This window comes from Brachionichthys hirsutus, chromosome 12 (genome assembly GCF_040956055.1).
Source record: "Brachionichthys hirsutus isolate HB-005 chromosome 12, CSIRO-AGI_Bhir_v1, whole genome shotgun sequence".
Lineage (NCBI taxonomy): Eukaryota > Metazoa > Chordata > Actinopteri > Lophiiformes > Brachionichthyidae > Brachionichthys > Brachionichthys hirsutus.
Window position 1 is genome coordinate 416,387 of NC_090908.1, and position 16,314 is coordinate 432,700.

General features: G+C 46.4%; 2 protein-coding genes across 2 annotated transcripts in view; one reads left to right on the forward strand and one right to left on the reverse strand.

The window, feature by feature from the left end:
* Positions 1-1,219: 1,219 nt before the first annotated feature.
* Positions 1,220-11,295, reverse strand: frzb (frizzled related protein). The gene is made up of 8 exons (XM_068746723.1): positions 10,907-11,295; positions 7,499-7,747; positions 5,932-5,967; positions 5,643-5,702; positions 4,736-4,801; positions 2,417-2,621; positions 1,905-1,968; positions 1,220-1,484 (listed from the first exon to the last, which is right to left on the reverse strand). Exons 1-8 carry the CDS (start codon positions 11,115-11,117, stop codon positions 1,425-1,427), a joined length of 951 nt encoding a protein of 316 aa, XP_068602824.1. The 5' UTR covers positions 11,118-11,295; the 3' UTR covers positions 1,220-1,424.
* A 3,935-nt stretch (positions 11,296-15,230) lies between these two features.
* The window catches only part of pde1a (phosphodiesterase 1A, calmodulin-dependent), a 14,220-nt gene continuing 13,136 nt past the window's right edge, over positions 15,231-16,314 (forward strand). Inside the window, exon 1 of the mRNA XM_068746722.1 lies at positions 15,231-15,544. Coding sequence (XP_068602823.1) covers positions 15,264-15,544 — 281 coding nt within the window. The 5' untranslated portion in view covers positions 15,231-15,263. The remainder of the gene's footprint in view (positions 15,545-16,314) is intronic.

Consider the following 16,314-nt stretch of genomic DNA (forward strand, 5'->3'; position numbering starts at 1 on the left):
TAATGTAAAACAAAAGTTTTAATCAAATTAGTAAATAAATACACCCTCCAGTAAACTACGTGTATTCGTGTAGTATTTTTGTAGAAGCATCACGTTTAAGGACAATTCAACGTTGTAGGGAATTTCATCACCATCCAGCCCAACCTTCTGAGGGACAAGCTGTCCCGCATGGGACTGGACTCGCACCACGCCGGCAGGACGGTAGGATGGCACGACATCTGGTTTTATTGATTGGGGGGGGGTGGCTGGTGACTAGGGGCCCCCGACCTGGCGGCCCTATTTTGCGTTATGCAGGGGGTGATGTGCGCAGCGTGTATAAAAGCTGCGGCGCCTACCAGGCGGCTCTCCGGTTTGGGTGATTATTATTATGTTTTTAAATAAAGTTTTATTTCAAAACGAATGAGAAGACAAACTGTGTCTAAAGATTACATAACAGGGGGGGGGGGGGCTGCTTGGGTGGTTGAAACCTGGCAACCTACAGAGTGACGTTAGGCCTGGCCTTGCTCTGATTGGTCGCCTTATTGTAAACAAACTAGCATGGAAGCAAGCGATGCGTCACACAAGCAGCGGTCTGCGGCGTCACGTCATCACGTCGAAGAGAATTTCACCGTCAGGTGCCAAAAAACGGAAGAAGTACAACAAGGTAAATATTTATTGTTTTGTTGCTGTGACGAGCTGGTAGAAGGTTGTGCGCATGCGCGGTTGTGAGTTTTACAACCGGGACCGAGTTGGTGTTTCCGTTAACCGGACAGCTGTCGTTTAAGTCCTTATTTAGCCCCGCCCAGCTGCATCAGCTGACTGCACTGGGCGGGGTCATCCAACGCTTATTGTGCGCGCGCCAATGAAAGTACATTTTTTGTGTGCAAACTCCATGTTGTAACCGGAAGGTTATTTATGTAGCTAACCCGCAGCTAACCTGCAGCTAGCCCGCAGCTAACCCGCAGCTAACCCGCAGCTAGCCCGCAGCTAACCTGCAGCTAGCCCGCAGCTAACCCGCAGCTAGCCCGCAGCCAGCCCGCAGCTCGCCCGCAGCCAACCCGCAGCTAGCCCGCAGCCAGCCCGCAGCTAGCCCGCAGCCAGCCCGCAGCTAACCCGCAGCTAGCCCGCAGCCAGCCCGCAGCTAACCCGCAGCTAGCCCGCAGCCAGCCCGCAGCCAGGCCCAGCCTGAGCCGTGCCTCCCCTAACCCATCAACAATGACCGAAACACTGGAGCCACCGCTGAAATCCTTTATTCTGAGTAATGAATCGCTCTGCATCGGCTCGATGCTACATTCTCAGCTTCACTCCTGCGTTAGCTGAGTGCTTGAGGTGCAAACACACAAACACAAATGACCTGGACATACACACTGTGCAACGTAAATGGAAGCCGTCTGAAAGGTGGAGGTGAACTCCATTGTGCTGTAACGAGCCGGGACAGGTAGATTTCAGTGAGGATTCCGGCGTGCCATCGTTTGACCTTTACCCTGGAGGATCTTATCCCATCTCTGAAACAGGAGACATGAAGACGGGTCAGCAGGTAGAAAAAATAAAAATCAAGTCAGCTGGGGCTAAAGGTCTATTCAGCTATTTGAGTTGCACTGCCACCTTATTGTGGGGGGAGTTTGAGGGGGCTGTGTGGTCGGGAGCTGGTGGGGACAAACAGGGACACCCAGGACAAACGGGTCCTGGGTGTCCCTTCACAATAAGAGCAGTTTGAAAACCCTTATGAAAGAATTGCAAGCATGGACCATGGCGACCGGCTTCCTGCTGCTGAATCTATTGATCCGACATCACCTCGTTAAGCAGGCCCCCAGTCAGCTAATATGCTAATAGATGATAAAAGAACAAACACTGTTCAACTAAACCCCAATCCTAAAGAGCAGAACAAGTTTGTGTGTGTGCGTGTGTGTGTGTTACTGTCGTACTTTGACCTTCCTGCCCAATCTGTCCTTCCACTTCTGAGCAACTGAGCCATCAATCAGAAGCAACCTGCAACGAAAGTCAGGATCTGTCAGTGAGGAATATGCAGCGTTGAATTAAAACAAGATCATGAAACCTGAGTCACATACAGTCGCATGAAAGAATCAGGACATCCCATAATTAGCTCTATATTAGGAAATGCTCGCATATCAATGATCTGGTCACCTTGCTTTACTGTATTCTGAGGAACCGTTTGGACTCAGAGCCTCCTGATAGGGATATATACATGTTTTATATATCAGAAGAAACAGGCTGGTGGGATGTCCTGATTGTTTTAGACATGACTGTACGCAGTAACCCGATGGTTGAGCTCCATGGATGACTGAGAATCCAGTTCAGACAGTTTTTTATTATCTCGATATACACTTTACCCAAAAGGGCTCGCATGGCATTACTCTGTAAAGTCAAAGGAGTTTTGATGACAGAAACAGTACATTTGTTAGCGAGCTGCGCATACCTGGATGTCTCCTCATTCTCGTAGCCCATAACCAGATACTCCTCCCCAACTGACAGAGGAGGACATAGACAGGACGATGAGTAGTATAGTGTCTGTGTCTCTTTTGGAATATTGACCAGAGAAGACTTGAGCACTTCTTTCACCTCCACCACTGCTGTGGGCTCCAGACCACGGTTCCTTACATCCCTCACCCTAACCCTGATCACTGAAGAAGAGGATCATCAACTTAAATGGTAACATTTGGCCTTGGAATTGATTATATCACACATAAAAGAAACGGATGGCAATGTTCAAAATGGTTGATAATTCAATTCATTTTATTTCGATAACACCAGGTGATAACAGGAAGTTATCTCAAGGCACTATACAGAAAGACGGAACCCTGATTATGTACGAAGGACTTTCAACGGAAACAAGACCGCAAGGGCTTTTTTGAAATGCTCCTCTTAGACAGGATGTTTGACGTTATTTGTACTGTAATACATGCTACTGTTTGACTGTACTTGTACTGTAATACATGCTACTGTTTGACTGTACTTGTACTGTAATACATGCTACTGTGTGACTGTACTTGTACTGTAATACATGCTACTGTGTGACTGTACTTGTACTCTAACATTCTATCTAATAAATATATTCATCATCATCATCATCAACCCAACTTGTCCCACAAGAGCAAGAACTTTGGAGACAGAGGCAAGGAAAAACTTCCCTATAACAGGTAGAAATCTTGGGCGGAACCTAAGACTCATAGTGGACGGCCATCTGTCCGACCGGCTGGGTTGAGAGAGAGAGCAGGAACATAATGTATTCACAGTACCTTCAGTGGATAAAGCTCTGCTGAGCAAACCACTGACTAAAGAACTGCTATAAAGGAAACTCTAAATGCTAATGGCAGCAATGAAGGTCGCTGTTTGGACAGGTTCAGGTTCTGCAGCACCGTGGAGAGATGGGCCTGCAGATTGAGACAGATAGAAGGAGGAAGAGCAAACAACTACGGGGAAGAAGACTAATTAGTGATATGTATTTATGATATGTGTAAAGCAGATCTAGAGGGAGGTTCCCCCGGCAGTCCATTGTAGTTACTTATCCAAGTGTCTGTGAATTACTATTTCTTTACTTTTTCAGTCATAATATAGGCAAAATAGTTTTTAATCTTTATTTTCAATGGTAAATTAATATTGAAGCCTTTTTTCTTGCCTTGGGTAGTGATGTCGCAGCTCGCGTGTTTTACCATGCTGCATGGAGCAAGTGGATGGCGATAGGCCCAATGCTTTTACTGGATGAAACACAGCCATTACTTCACATTCCTGTCAGCGAAATATAAGGAAACTATGACTGTTCTTTGCACTCTCTGCGGTGCAACAAAACTCTATCGTGTGTCCAACTTTAAGAAAACATTTGGACACAAAGCACCGCACCGTTAAACACATAACCCTAGCCCACAACAAACAGACACGGACGCCATTTTCATATTTGGCGATTATTTCCTTCTTTAGTTCAACGGTTGTTCTCGCTACGTTCCTCTTTTCTTTTCCAGTAGTTTTAATGCTGCCTTTCTTTGGATCCATGACTAAGAGCTAAAGAGAACAAAGAGAAAAAACACACACAGGAAGTGATAAAGGTGAATACAGTCTTTCTCCTATGGCAGGTCGCCTCAAACTGAACCTACTCGGGTCGCCTCCACCTTCGTTCACGTGTCTTCGGTTCGCCTCGGCTCCACTTGTGTGTTCAAACTCCGAAAGTCTGTTTGCCTTCCGAGGCATTTTAAACTCCGGTTTTTGTTCGACTACCGCGCCGTTCGAGGACCGAGGTTCCACTGTAGAACCTTTAGGTGATGATCCAGATCACCATGTGGATGTCTAAATCTAATTGAGGGGAATGGGCTGCTGGGCGGAGGTCTGCGCTCTCTGGGTGCTTTTCTAGTTTATTTAGTCATTTATTTATGGTTTGTTGTACAGGCGAAGGCCGAATGGAGAACATGTGAGGGGCGCATCATTTTAGGTCTCCACACAACACTCGGTGGCAGAGTGGGTTTCTCTTGTGGTTTTATCCCAGCATAAAAAGAAATGTGTCTGTCCCCCCTCTGTGGACAGACACATTTAAGAGATTTAGAAACATTCAGGGTCCAGGCATTGCCAGTACACTGCTGATTCTCAGTGGGATAATAATGCAAACACATTTCCAATCCCAGAAGAGATTCCATGTTGGGGAAACCATCCTATAATAAATAATTAGCAGTGCTGCTAGTCGAGTGTAACGAGTCAAATGCATTGACTGTAGCATACAAAACAAAATCAAATGTCCCAGACGACTCACCATAGTTGTAGTTGTTCTTCAGGTAGGCTTTCAGACCAATTCTTACTGCCTTACATCTACAGTGATCTACAAGAAACAAGCATGAAATACATTTCAATGAAAAGTGTTGAAAGTTCTCTCCAATTCCGGTTGGAGCAAATGAAATGGTTAGCATATCAACTCCCGAAAGATCACAGTGTTTGTCCAGTACATAGAAGATGTTTGTGGGGAAAACCTCGGTGCGGTAAACTATATTTGGAGCCAGGTCTGACACACACGAAGAGAACATTTCAACTTGCAATAATGGAAGCAGCAAAGGGAATAAATGACATACTTGGATTTTGTATGCGGAAAGGTGTGGAAAACTATAATATTTCTTGAGATTTGCTCCAGAAATGAAACCAATTACCAAAATGAGTCTCAGTACAATTTGAGGCTCGTCACAGAAAATGGGTACAAATACTTGTGTAATGTGGGCATCAAAAATAAGACAAAATAAAACAACTTATAAAGCGCTTTTCCCACCTTTGCGGTGCTCAAAGCGCTTTACATGAAGCCTCACATTCACCCATTCACACACACGTTCACACTCCAGTGGGCGACTGCTGCCATGCAAGGTGCTGCCAGACCCACTAGCAGGGTTCAGTGTCTTGCCCAAGGACACTTCGACACGTAGACAGTCAGAGCTGGGACTCGAACTGCCAACCTACTGAGCCACAGCTCAAACAATGCCCACCCGGCTCATGAAGGTGACAATTGTATTGGGTAGTCATGCTATGACGCAGCTGTCCTGCGTGCTACCTGCCATTGTGAGTAGATTAGCCATTGTCAAACTTTCCGTCCACGCTCTCCATGCTCACAAGACCAACGCCCTCGAAACACGAGGAGCTTGAAATAGAACCAAGGTATTGGGTAAACACAAAGGTACCTCCACGTGGTTCTCTGCACTTAAAGTTGTTGGAGTCCATTGGAAAATCTGGACCAGATTCTGTGAGAGGATAAAATCCAGAATACATCAGCTTTTATGGTTTAACAGGATTCTAGACTGGTTGGGTTCATAAGATTCATCAAAATGAGTGCTAAATAGATGAAATCTAAAAGGTCACTGACGATCTGTGTCCAAAATCCTCATGTACTGTATCGTTTATTTAACCCTAACCCAAAACAACAATCAGCTTTGTGGGAACAGCGATGGACACGGAGAAGGTGAGCCTCACCTGGGTTACACCTGGATGGGTCTTGGTGGTATGAGTCTACATGGACACAGAGAGTCACCCGTCATTTTTAGAATGGTAGTGTTTTTAGTGATTACCCAAAGCACTTTACAATACGAGCCAGCATTCACCCTTTCACCCCAACATTCATACAGTGCTGGTGGCAGTCACCATTCAAACCATCACTCACACACCAGCGGAGAAGTCCACAGTCTCTGGAGTTCAATGGAGCCCAGTGGTGGTACCTGCACGGTGAACTTGTGCCGGAGATTCTTTCACAGCTTGAGGACGATCTGTATTTTTCTGTGTACTAATCTCTCCTGACACTGACCTCAGATCCTCCTGCGATCAGCTCATTCCTGTCACCTGTGTTGCTACGTCCAACTGCACCTGATCTCTTATCAGCCCTGACTCTACTTCTGCTCTGTTTCTGCCAGTTTGTCATGACTCGCTCCTTCATTCCAGCACTCTATCCCGATTCTGATCCTGATTGCCGTGTAGAATCAGAATCAGCTTATTGCCGTTGTCAACGATGGCTCACAGACGAGCAATCGAGCAACGAGTAACATGCAACACGAGGAAATGACAATAATAGAATGCAAACTACAGCGCTACATTGTAGGGTATACCGTAAAATAGACCAAGTTAAATAAAAACATACATCAGGAGTGGATACACAGATGTGTACCAACAGCAGTACAAACTAACACAATCACGCAGCGCAAACACAACTGGTAACATACAGGTCTGGAGACATGCAGGTCTGGAGACATACAGGTCTGGAGACATACAGGTCTGGAGACATACAGGTCCTGGAGACATACAGGTCTGGAGACATACAGGTCCTGGAGACATACAGGTCTGGAGACATACAGGTCTGGAGACATACAGGTCCTGGAGACATACAGGTCCTGGAGACATACAGGTCTGGAGACATACAGGTCTGGAGACATACAGGTCTGGAGACATACAGGTCTGGAGACATACAGGTCTGGAGACATACAGGTCTGGAGACATACAGGTCTGGAGACATACAGGTCCTGGAGACATACAGGTCTGGAGACATACAGGTCTGGAGACATACAGGTCTGGAGACATACAGGTCCTGGAGACATACAGGTCTGGAGACATACAGGTCTGGAGTGTCTGTGGAGGCGATGTCGCCTGTCTGCCTGCCGCTTTGGACCCGTCTGCCTGCTTATTCTGACGGCCTGGTTTGTGACCTAACCTGATTTTTGGAACTGTCCCTGATTTGTCTGCTGGTTTGGACTGACTACCTGGTTTTTAATAATAAAGCTCAGTTTCTGGATTTCCCTTCTCCTGTCGAGCATTTGGGTTCTTACTTGCCTTGTCGCGTGACAAATACTGTATCATTATCAACCCTCAGACATGATGATTATACTCGACTTGTGTATTAGAACATGTTGTCCATGTTTGCTGTGTGAAGAAAACCATGGAGAAAAGAAACTCACCAATAGGATTCCTACCCCAGTGACACCATCTATGTAACGCAGGTCCCGTATCAGCTTTCAGTGTGTCATGGATACATAAATGGAACTAATGGCGGTACCTGGCCCTTCTGCCTTGACGATGGCCTCAGGAGAAATGCAGACGCCGCGGTCGTACAGCGGCAGCTCACTGCAGGCGAGGCTGTCGGGCCAGCTGTGGTTGTAACGCCTCATCACGGGCTCGCAGCCCGACTTGGCCCGCTCACACACGGCTTTGCAGGGCCTGATGGGCTCATGCTGAAAGTCGATGGTGCAAATGGGGGCGTACATGGCACACAGGAAGAAGAGCAAGTCTGGGCTGCAGCCAGTACCTGAGCAAGAAGGGAGACGGAGACAGGTAGATTACAGAGACAGGTAGATTACAGAGGTAGATTACAGAGGTAGATTACAGATACAGGTAGATTACAGATACAGGTAGATTACAGAGACAGGTAGATTACAGAGGTAGATTACAGAGACAGGTAGATTACAGAGGTAGATTACAGATACAGGTAGATTACAGATACAGGTAGATTACAGAGACAGGTAGATTACAGAGGTAGATTACAGAGACAGGTAGATTACAGAGGTAGATTACAGAGACAGGTAGATTACAGAGGTAGATTACAGAGGTAGATTACAGAGACAGGTAGATTACAGAGACAGGTAGATTACAGAGACAGGTAGATTACAGAGGTAGATTACAGAGACAGGTAGATTACAGAGACAGGTAGATTACAGAGGTAGATTACAGATACAGGTAGATTACAGATACAGGTAGATTACAGAGGTAGATTACAGATACAGGTAGATTACAGATACAGGTAGATTACAGAGACAGGTAGATTACAGAGGTAGATTACAGATACAGGTAGATTACAGAGACAGGTAGATTACAGAGACAGGTAGATTACAGAGGTAGATTACAGAGGTAGATTACAGAGACAGGTAGATTACAGAGACAGGTAGATTACAGAGACAGGTAGATTACAGAGGTAGATTACAGAGACAGGTAGATTACAGAGACAGGTAGATTACAGAGGTAGATTACAGATACAGGTAGATTACAGATACAGGTAGATTACAGAGACAGGTAGATTACAGAGGTAGATTACAGATACAGGTAGATTACAGAGACAGGTAGATTACAGAGGTAGATTACAGAGACAGGTAGATTACAGAGACAGGTAGATTACAGAGGTAGATTACAGATACAGGTAGATTACAGATACAGGTAGATTACAGAGACAGGTAGATTACAGAGGTAGATTACAGAGACAGGTAGATTACAGATACAGGTAGATTACAGAGACAGGTAGATTACAGAGGTAGATTACAGAGACAGGTAGATTACAGAGACAGGTAGATTACAGAGGTAAATTACAGATACAGGTAGATTACAGAGGTAGATTACAGAGGTAGATTACAGAGAGAGACAGGTAGATTACAGAGACAGGTAGATTACAGAGGTAGATTACAGATGTAGATTACAGAGACAGGTAGATTACAGAGACAGGTAGATTACAGAGGTAGATTACAGATGTAGATTACAGATACAGGTAGATTACAGAGACAGGTAGATTACAGAGGTAGATTACAGATGTAGATTACAGAGACAGGTAGATTACAGAGGTAGATTACAGATGTAGATTACAGATACAGGTAGATTACAGAGACAGGTAGATTACAGAGGTAGATTACAGAGACAGGTGGATTACAGAGGTAGATTACAGAGACAGGTAGATTACAGAGGTAGATTACAGAGACAGGTAGATTACAGAGGTAGATTACAGATACAGGTAGATTACAGAAACAGGTAGATTACAGAAACAGGTAGATTACAGAGGTAGATTACAGATACAGGTAGATTACAGAGGTAGATTACAGAGACAGGCAGATTACAGAGGTAGATTACAGAGACAGGTAGATTACAGAGGTAAATTACAGAGACAGGTAGATTACAGAGGTAGATTACAGATACAGGTAGATTACAGAGGTAGATTACAGAGACAGGTAAATTACAGAGGTAGATTACAGATACAGGTAGATTACAGAGGTAGATTACAGATACAGGTAGATTACAGAGGTAGATTACAGAGACAGGTAGATTGCAGAGGTAGATTACAGAGACAGGTAGATTACATAGGTAGATTACAGAGACAGGTAGATTGCAGAGGTAGATTACAGAGACAGGTAGATTACAGAGGTAGATTACAGAGGTAGATTACAGATACAGGTAGATTACAGAGGTAGATTACAGAGACAGGTAGATTACAGAGGTAGATTACAGAGACAGGTAGATTGCAGAGGTAGATTACAGAGACAGGTAGATTACAGAGGTAGATTACAGATACAGGTAGATTCCAGAGGTAGATTACAGAGACAGGTAGATTACAGAGGTAAATTACAGAGACAGGTAGATTACAGAGGTAGATTACAGATACAGGTAGATTACAGAGGTAGATTACAGAGACAGGTAGATTACAGAGGTAGATTACAGAGACAGGTAGATTACAGAGGTAGATTACAGATACAGGTAGATTACAGAGGTAGATTACAGAGACAGGTAGATTACAGAGGTAGATTACAGAGACAGGTAGATTACAGAGGTAAATTACAGAGACAGGTAGATTACAGAGGTAAATTACAGAGACAGGTAGATTACAGAGGTAGATTACAGAGACAGGTAGATTACAGAGGTAAATTACAGAGACAGGTAGATTACAGAGGTAGATTACAGAGACAGGTAGATTACAGAGGTAGATTACAGATACAGGTAGATTACAGAGACAGGTAGATTGCAGAGGTAGATTACAGAGACAGGTAGATTACAGAGGTAGATTACAGAGACAGGTAGATTACAGAGACAGGTAGATTGCAGAGGTAGATTACAGAGACAGGTAGATTACAGAGGTAGATTACAGAGACAGGTAGATTACAGAGGTAGATTACAGAGACAGGTAGATTACAGAGGTAGATTACCCTCCCATCACCAGTGAAGTACCTCGGTCAATGGAGTAACTCCATCAGTGAAGTAACTCCGTTAGGGAAGTAACTAAATCAGTAAAGTAGCCGGATGTAACTAATTACAGCTGTAACTCCCCCAGTGAAGTAACTCCTCCAGTGAAGTAACTACCCCAGTGAAGTAACTCCCCCAGTGAAGTAACTACCCCAGTAAAGTAACTAAATCAGTAAAGTAGCCAGATGTAACTAATTCGAGCTGTAACTCCCCCAGTGAAGTAACTAAATCAGTAAAGTAACTAATTCGAGCTGTAACTCCCCCAGTGAAGTAACTAAATCAGTAAAGTAACTAATTCGAGCTGTAACTCCCCCAGTAAAGTAACTAAATCAGTAAAGTAGCCAGATGTAACTAATTCGAGCTGTAACTCCCCCAGTGAAGTAACTAAATCAGTAAAGTAACTAATTCGAGCTGTAACTCCCCCAGTGAAGTAACTAAATCAGTAAAGTAACTAATTCGAGCTGTAACTCACCCAGCAGAGCCTCGAACTGCTCGATGGCGAGCACCGCGTTGTCCTGCGTGCTGTGGTGAAGGTGGTTCGGCATCTTGGTCATGTTCCACGGCATGGACCGGCACAGCGGGATCCGCACCGACTCGCAGGACGCCGCCTGGACCGCAGCCGGCCGAAGGACGCAGGACGCGGCGAGAAGCGCGACGGCGAGCCGGAGTCCCGGGGACGGCATGGCGACCGCTGCAGCAGGGAGGCCAGGAATCGAACCGACGTCTCCGTGAGTTGCTGCTAGTTTCCTGGCTCACTGGTTAGTGCTGGGGGGGTCTAGCTGGGACCAGCTCTACGGAGCAGGAGGAGGGCGCGTCTCTCCCTTTCCTCCGTCCCCCCTTCTCGCCTCCTCTTCCTTTCCTCCTTTCCTCCGTCCTCTTCTCCCTTTAGCCTTTAGTCAGCACAAAGATGAACGTCGGCTTCTTTAAAGAGTACAAAGAGGAATGTCGGCTTCTTTAAAGAGTTAATTGGTGGAAGCAGAACAAATAAAGTTTTAAAAGTGATTTAAGTGAAGTATTGGATAACTTTGAGCTTCTAGTTCAATCTCTTGAAAATCTCATTTTCTATCCAAAACACAGATTTGTTTTAGAGGCCAACTAGTACTACTACTACTACTATACTGTAGTACTACTGTAGTACTACTGTCACCGAGGCCACCCACCCTGAAGGACCGCAGACATTAGAGTACATCGAGTACGACTACTACTACTACTACTACTACTACTACTACTGCAGTACTACTGTAGTACTACTGTCACCGAGGCCACCCACCCTGAAGGACCGCAGACATTAGAGTACATCGAGTACGACTACTACTACTACTACTACTACTACTACTACTGCAGTACTACTGTAGTACTACTGTCACCGAGGCCACCCACCCTGAAGGACCGCAGACATTAGAGTACATCGAGTACGACTACTACTACTACTACTACTGCAGTACTACTGCCGATGTCGTGCCATTGATGACGATTGGTCCACTCGGTCAGCTGGAGAGACGTATCCTGAAGACGGCTCCGTCCTGTTGACTGTGATAGTTTTACTGCTGCTGGTACACATCTGAGGATCCAGTACAGACGCTGCTGTTTGTGCGGCAGGTCCAGTATTCATATGAGGTTTTTTAACTTCAGCTAAAATTTAAAGAGGTCCAGTTAGAGAACATTTCTTGAAGCAAAGGTCCAGAAGATCATAATGTCTAAATATTTAGTGTGATATATATTTATATATTTATATATATATCTGCATGTGATCAATACCTGACTGTCAAAAGAGGAGGTCTGTGCTCTTTCTAGTTGTTATATATTAGAGTCTGTTTTTTCACTGGGGGGGGGGGGGGGGAACAGCTGCAGTATTATTTTTGTAAGAAAAGATTAAAAGGTAGTTTCCAAGAATAATTCCACGTACACAGAGAAACTATTTCCTGGTGGAAATTTGAGCTTTCTTCCACTTACGCACGGACGCACACACACACACACTCTCTCTCTCTCTCTCTCTTTCTCTCTCTCTCTCACACACACAGAGAGATTCTACAAAAATGTTTCTGTTCCTTGGAAAATAAGATCATGCAGAGAGACCTGAGAAGGAGAGAGAGGAGGCGACAGAAGGGGAGGAAAGGAAGTGGGAGAAGTTGAGACAAAGCAAGACGAGAGACAACAAGAAGAGAACGAGTGCAGAAAGGAGAACGTTAAACGAGTCAAAGAGAGAACAATCGTTGAAGAGCGAGTGCTAAGTGCTTAGCATTTTCACCCATGAGTAGGACAACCCACGTGTGTGTGTGTGTGTGTGTGTGTGTGCGTGAAATGACCACAACTCAACCTTAACATGGGATCCTCCAACATCTGACAACCATAAACCACCACTGTAATAACACGCACACACACACACACACACACACACTTAGGACCATTCTGTTCAGACTTTATTCTGTTAAACTTCACGTCACCCACGACACGGAAACGGTCGCTCCTCGGTCAGTCCACGTTCCTGCTCACACGGGGGAGGGGACAACATCTCAGATACAAGCGGTCGAAATGGGTAAGGAGCCTGGTATTACCTCGTCTCGCACTCTGCCCATGAGCAGGGAGACAATATACGCCACACGGGGGCCCTCGGGGGGACAGGCAGGGGGCATTCATGTCACTGGATCAGATGTTTCTGGGTCTCCTGCCCTCTAAAAGGAGGCTCAGGGGCATCAAGGTTCCAGTCCAGTGCTGCTCGTCTCCTGAACTCCTCAGACCGGCTCTGCAGGACGACTGAGAGACCCGTAAGGCAGGACATGGACCTAAAGAACAGACACACACACCGGTTCTCACGCGGGACATGGACCTAAAGAACAGACACACACACCGGTTCTCACGCAGGACATGGACCTAAAGAACAGACACACACACCGGTTCTCACGCAGGACATGGACCTAAAGAACAGACACACACACCGGTTCTCACGCGGGACATGGACCTAAAGAACAGACACACACACCGGTTCTCACGCGGGACATGGACCTAAAGAACAGACACACACACCGGTTCTCACGCAGGACATGGACCTAAAGAACAGACACACACACCGGTTCTCACGCAGGACATGGACCTAAAGAACAGACACACACACCGGTTCTCACGCGGGACATGGACCTAAAGAACAGACACACACACCGGTTCTCACGCAGGACATGGACCTAAAGAACAGACACACACACCGGTTCTCACGCGGGACATGGACCTAAAGAACAGACACACAAACCGGTTCTCACGCGGGACATGGACCTAAAGAACAGACACACACACCGGTTCTCACGCAGGACATGGACCTAAAGAACAGACACACACACCGGTTCTCACGCGGGACATGGACCTAAAGAACAGACGCACACACCGGTTCTCACGCAGGACATGGACCTAAAGAACAGACACACACACCGGTTCTCACGCAGGACATGGACCTAAAGAACAGACGCACACACCGGTTCTCACGCGGGACATGGACCTAAAGAACAGACACACACACCGGTTCTCACGCGGGACATGGACCTAAAGAACAGACGCACACACCGGTTCTCACGCGGGACATGGACCTAAAGAACAGACGCACACACCGGTTCTCACGCGGGACATGGACCTAAAGAACAGACGCACACACCGGTTCTCACGCGGGACATGGACCTAAAGAACAGACGCACACACCGGTTCTCACGCGGGACATGGACCTAAAGAACAGACGCACACACCGGTTCTCACGCGGGACATGGACCTAAAGAACAGACACACACACCGGTTCTCACGCGGGACATGGACCTAAAGAACAGACGCACACACCGGTTCTCACGCGGGACATGGACCTAAAGAACAGACGCACACACCGGTTCTCACGCGGGACATGGACCTAAAGAACAGACGCACACACCGGTTCTCACGTGGGACATGGACCTAAAGAACAGACACACACACCGGTTCTCACGCGGGACATGGACCTAAAGAACAGACACACACACCGGTTCTCACGCAGGTGGAGCTGTTGGACGAGGAAAGGAGAGACGGAGATCCATGTTTGGTATTGTCAGAGCAGAGTATAAACTGGGATGGGGAGGGGATGAAGATGAGGAGGAGGAGGACGAGGAGGAAAAAGAGGCAGATCTGTGGGTTATAGGATTCCATCACATAGCAACCATTCCTGGGTTACCAGGGAAACGCTCTGCAATGTTCTTTGTCTCTGCTTTGTCCTCTCGCTCTCTCTCTCTCTCTCACACACACTCGCTCTCCCTCTATTACTGCTCAACATCCTCCTTGCGTTGCTACGGCAATGCTCTTGGACATTCGGCTGGATGATTTTGCAGCTGCAGTGCTGCAACGCAGTCCCGAACCGCTAGACTCGCGAGGGACGCTAATCATTTTATTGATCTTTGTTGTTCTCGTGCAAAACATACAGTAGGTTAAACATTTGACAAAATCTAAAAACCTTTATCCTCTGACCAATAACTCGAGAGCTTTATTTCCCATTGGCTGGGCTGTCAGGCAACACAAAAAGTTGGATGTTGGATGTTGGATCAGAAACCCTGAGGCTCACAATCTGGTCAGCTGTAGAGGTCAGTTTGTGAATACTCATACAAACCTCTTCTTCTCCAGTCATCAAGATGAACAAGGAGGTGGGCGTGTCTCAGCGTCCCCAAGAGGTGCTGGATGTGCAGCAACAGGAGGGAGGGCAGCATGAAATGCAACAACACGGTCAAGAAGAGGTGGAGTTTCAGGGGGTTCGGAGGGAGGAGTGTGTGCCACAGAAAGAAGGGGGAAAGGAGCAGCGGGAGGAGCTCCAGCAACAGGAAGGAGCGCAGATGGAGAAGGACATGCAGCAAGGTGAGGAGGCGCAATCCGAGAGAGAATTGCAACCGGAACAGGACACAGAGAAAATGCAGCAGACGGAGGAGCTGGAGCAGAAGCAGGCACAGAATATGGAGCACATGAAACCGGACCAGGACAAGATGCAGCACCTCGAGGAGGAGGAGGAGATCAAAACGACCGAAGAGGAGCAGCAGACAGAGGAGCTCCAGAGTGACTTTGACGACACTCTGGAGCAGAGCCAAAACAGCCAGGTCCTGCTTCGTCTGAGAGGAATGTGAGTAAAGCGGATCGTCATGGCGACGCAGAGCGTATTCATTCATTTCTTATTCGGTTATCTTCCCTTTTATTGTCTGCCTGTCTATTCTTTTTTTCTGTCATGGATGGGAAAACATCAGCAAGAATCTGAGTTAGAATCTAGTTGGTCTCCTTTGTTGTCATAGTAACAGGGCGTTGCGATGCAGCAAACTGTCTGCAAAGAGAGAAGAGATGCAGGACATGGAATCAGTGGCGGAAGAAAAGCACAGCGATACGCACACGTACTCATTAGCATGATATTAAATATAAATAAAGTGTGGCGCACTGGTTAGCGCTGCTGCCTTACAGCAGCAAGGTCTTTTGCTCGATTCCACCTGAGGCCTTTCTGTGCGGAGTTTGCATGTTCTCCATGTCTATGTGGGTTCTGGGCAGGTTCTCCATCTTCCTTCCACCACCATAAACATGCAACTGAGCTGGTTGCTATAAATTGTAAGTATGCGTGATGAACTGGAGACTTGTCCAGGGTGTACCCTGCTTCTCGCCCGCTGTCAGCTCAGACTCTGTGACCCGGATTCAGAAGACGAGACTTCTAGAAGATTACGGACGACTGAATGCAAGCGATTAAAAATCTATCATAAAACATTTTGTCATGATTTGAAGCTGCCGAATGCTTAAAACGATGGAACTATGTTGGCCATTCTTCTACTTAAGACAACGAACAGCTGGCTTGATGTCATTTCTTACACAGATGTGATGCTCATTTAGCGGTTTTTGCTGCTCAAGCATGAA

Bases quoted from the DNA above. Each gene is read 5' to 3' on its own strand.
- frzb (XM_068746723.1), bottom strand. From the start codon at position 11,117: ATGCCGTCCCCGGGACTCCGGCTCGCCGTCGCGCTTCTCGCCGCGTCC. The intron at 5,968-7,498 runs GTACCGCCATTA...GTGTCCATGTAG, and splicing joins CGTCAAGGCAGAAGGGCCAG to ACTCATACCACCAAGACCCA. The intron at 1,969-2,416 runs GTATGCGCAGCT...CTTTCGTTGCAG, and splicing joins GAGAATGAGGAGACATCCAG to GTTGCTTCTGATTGATGGCT.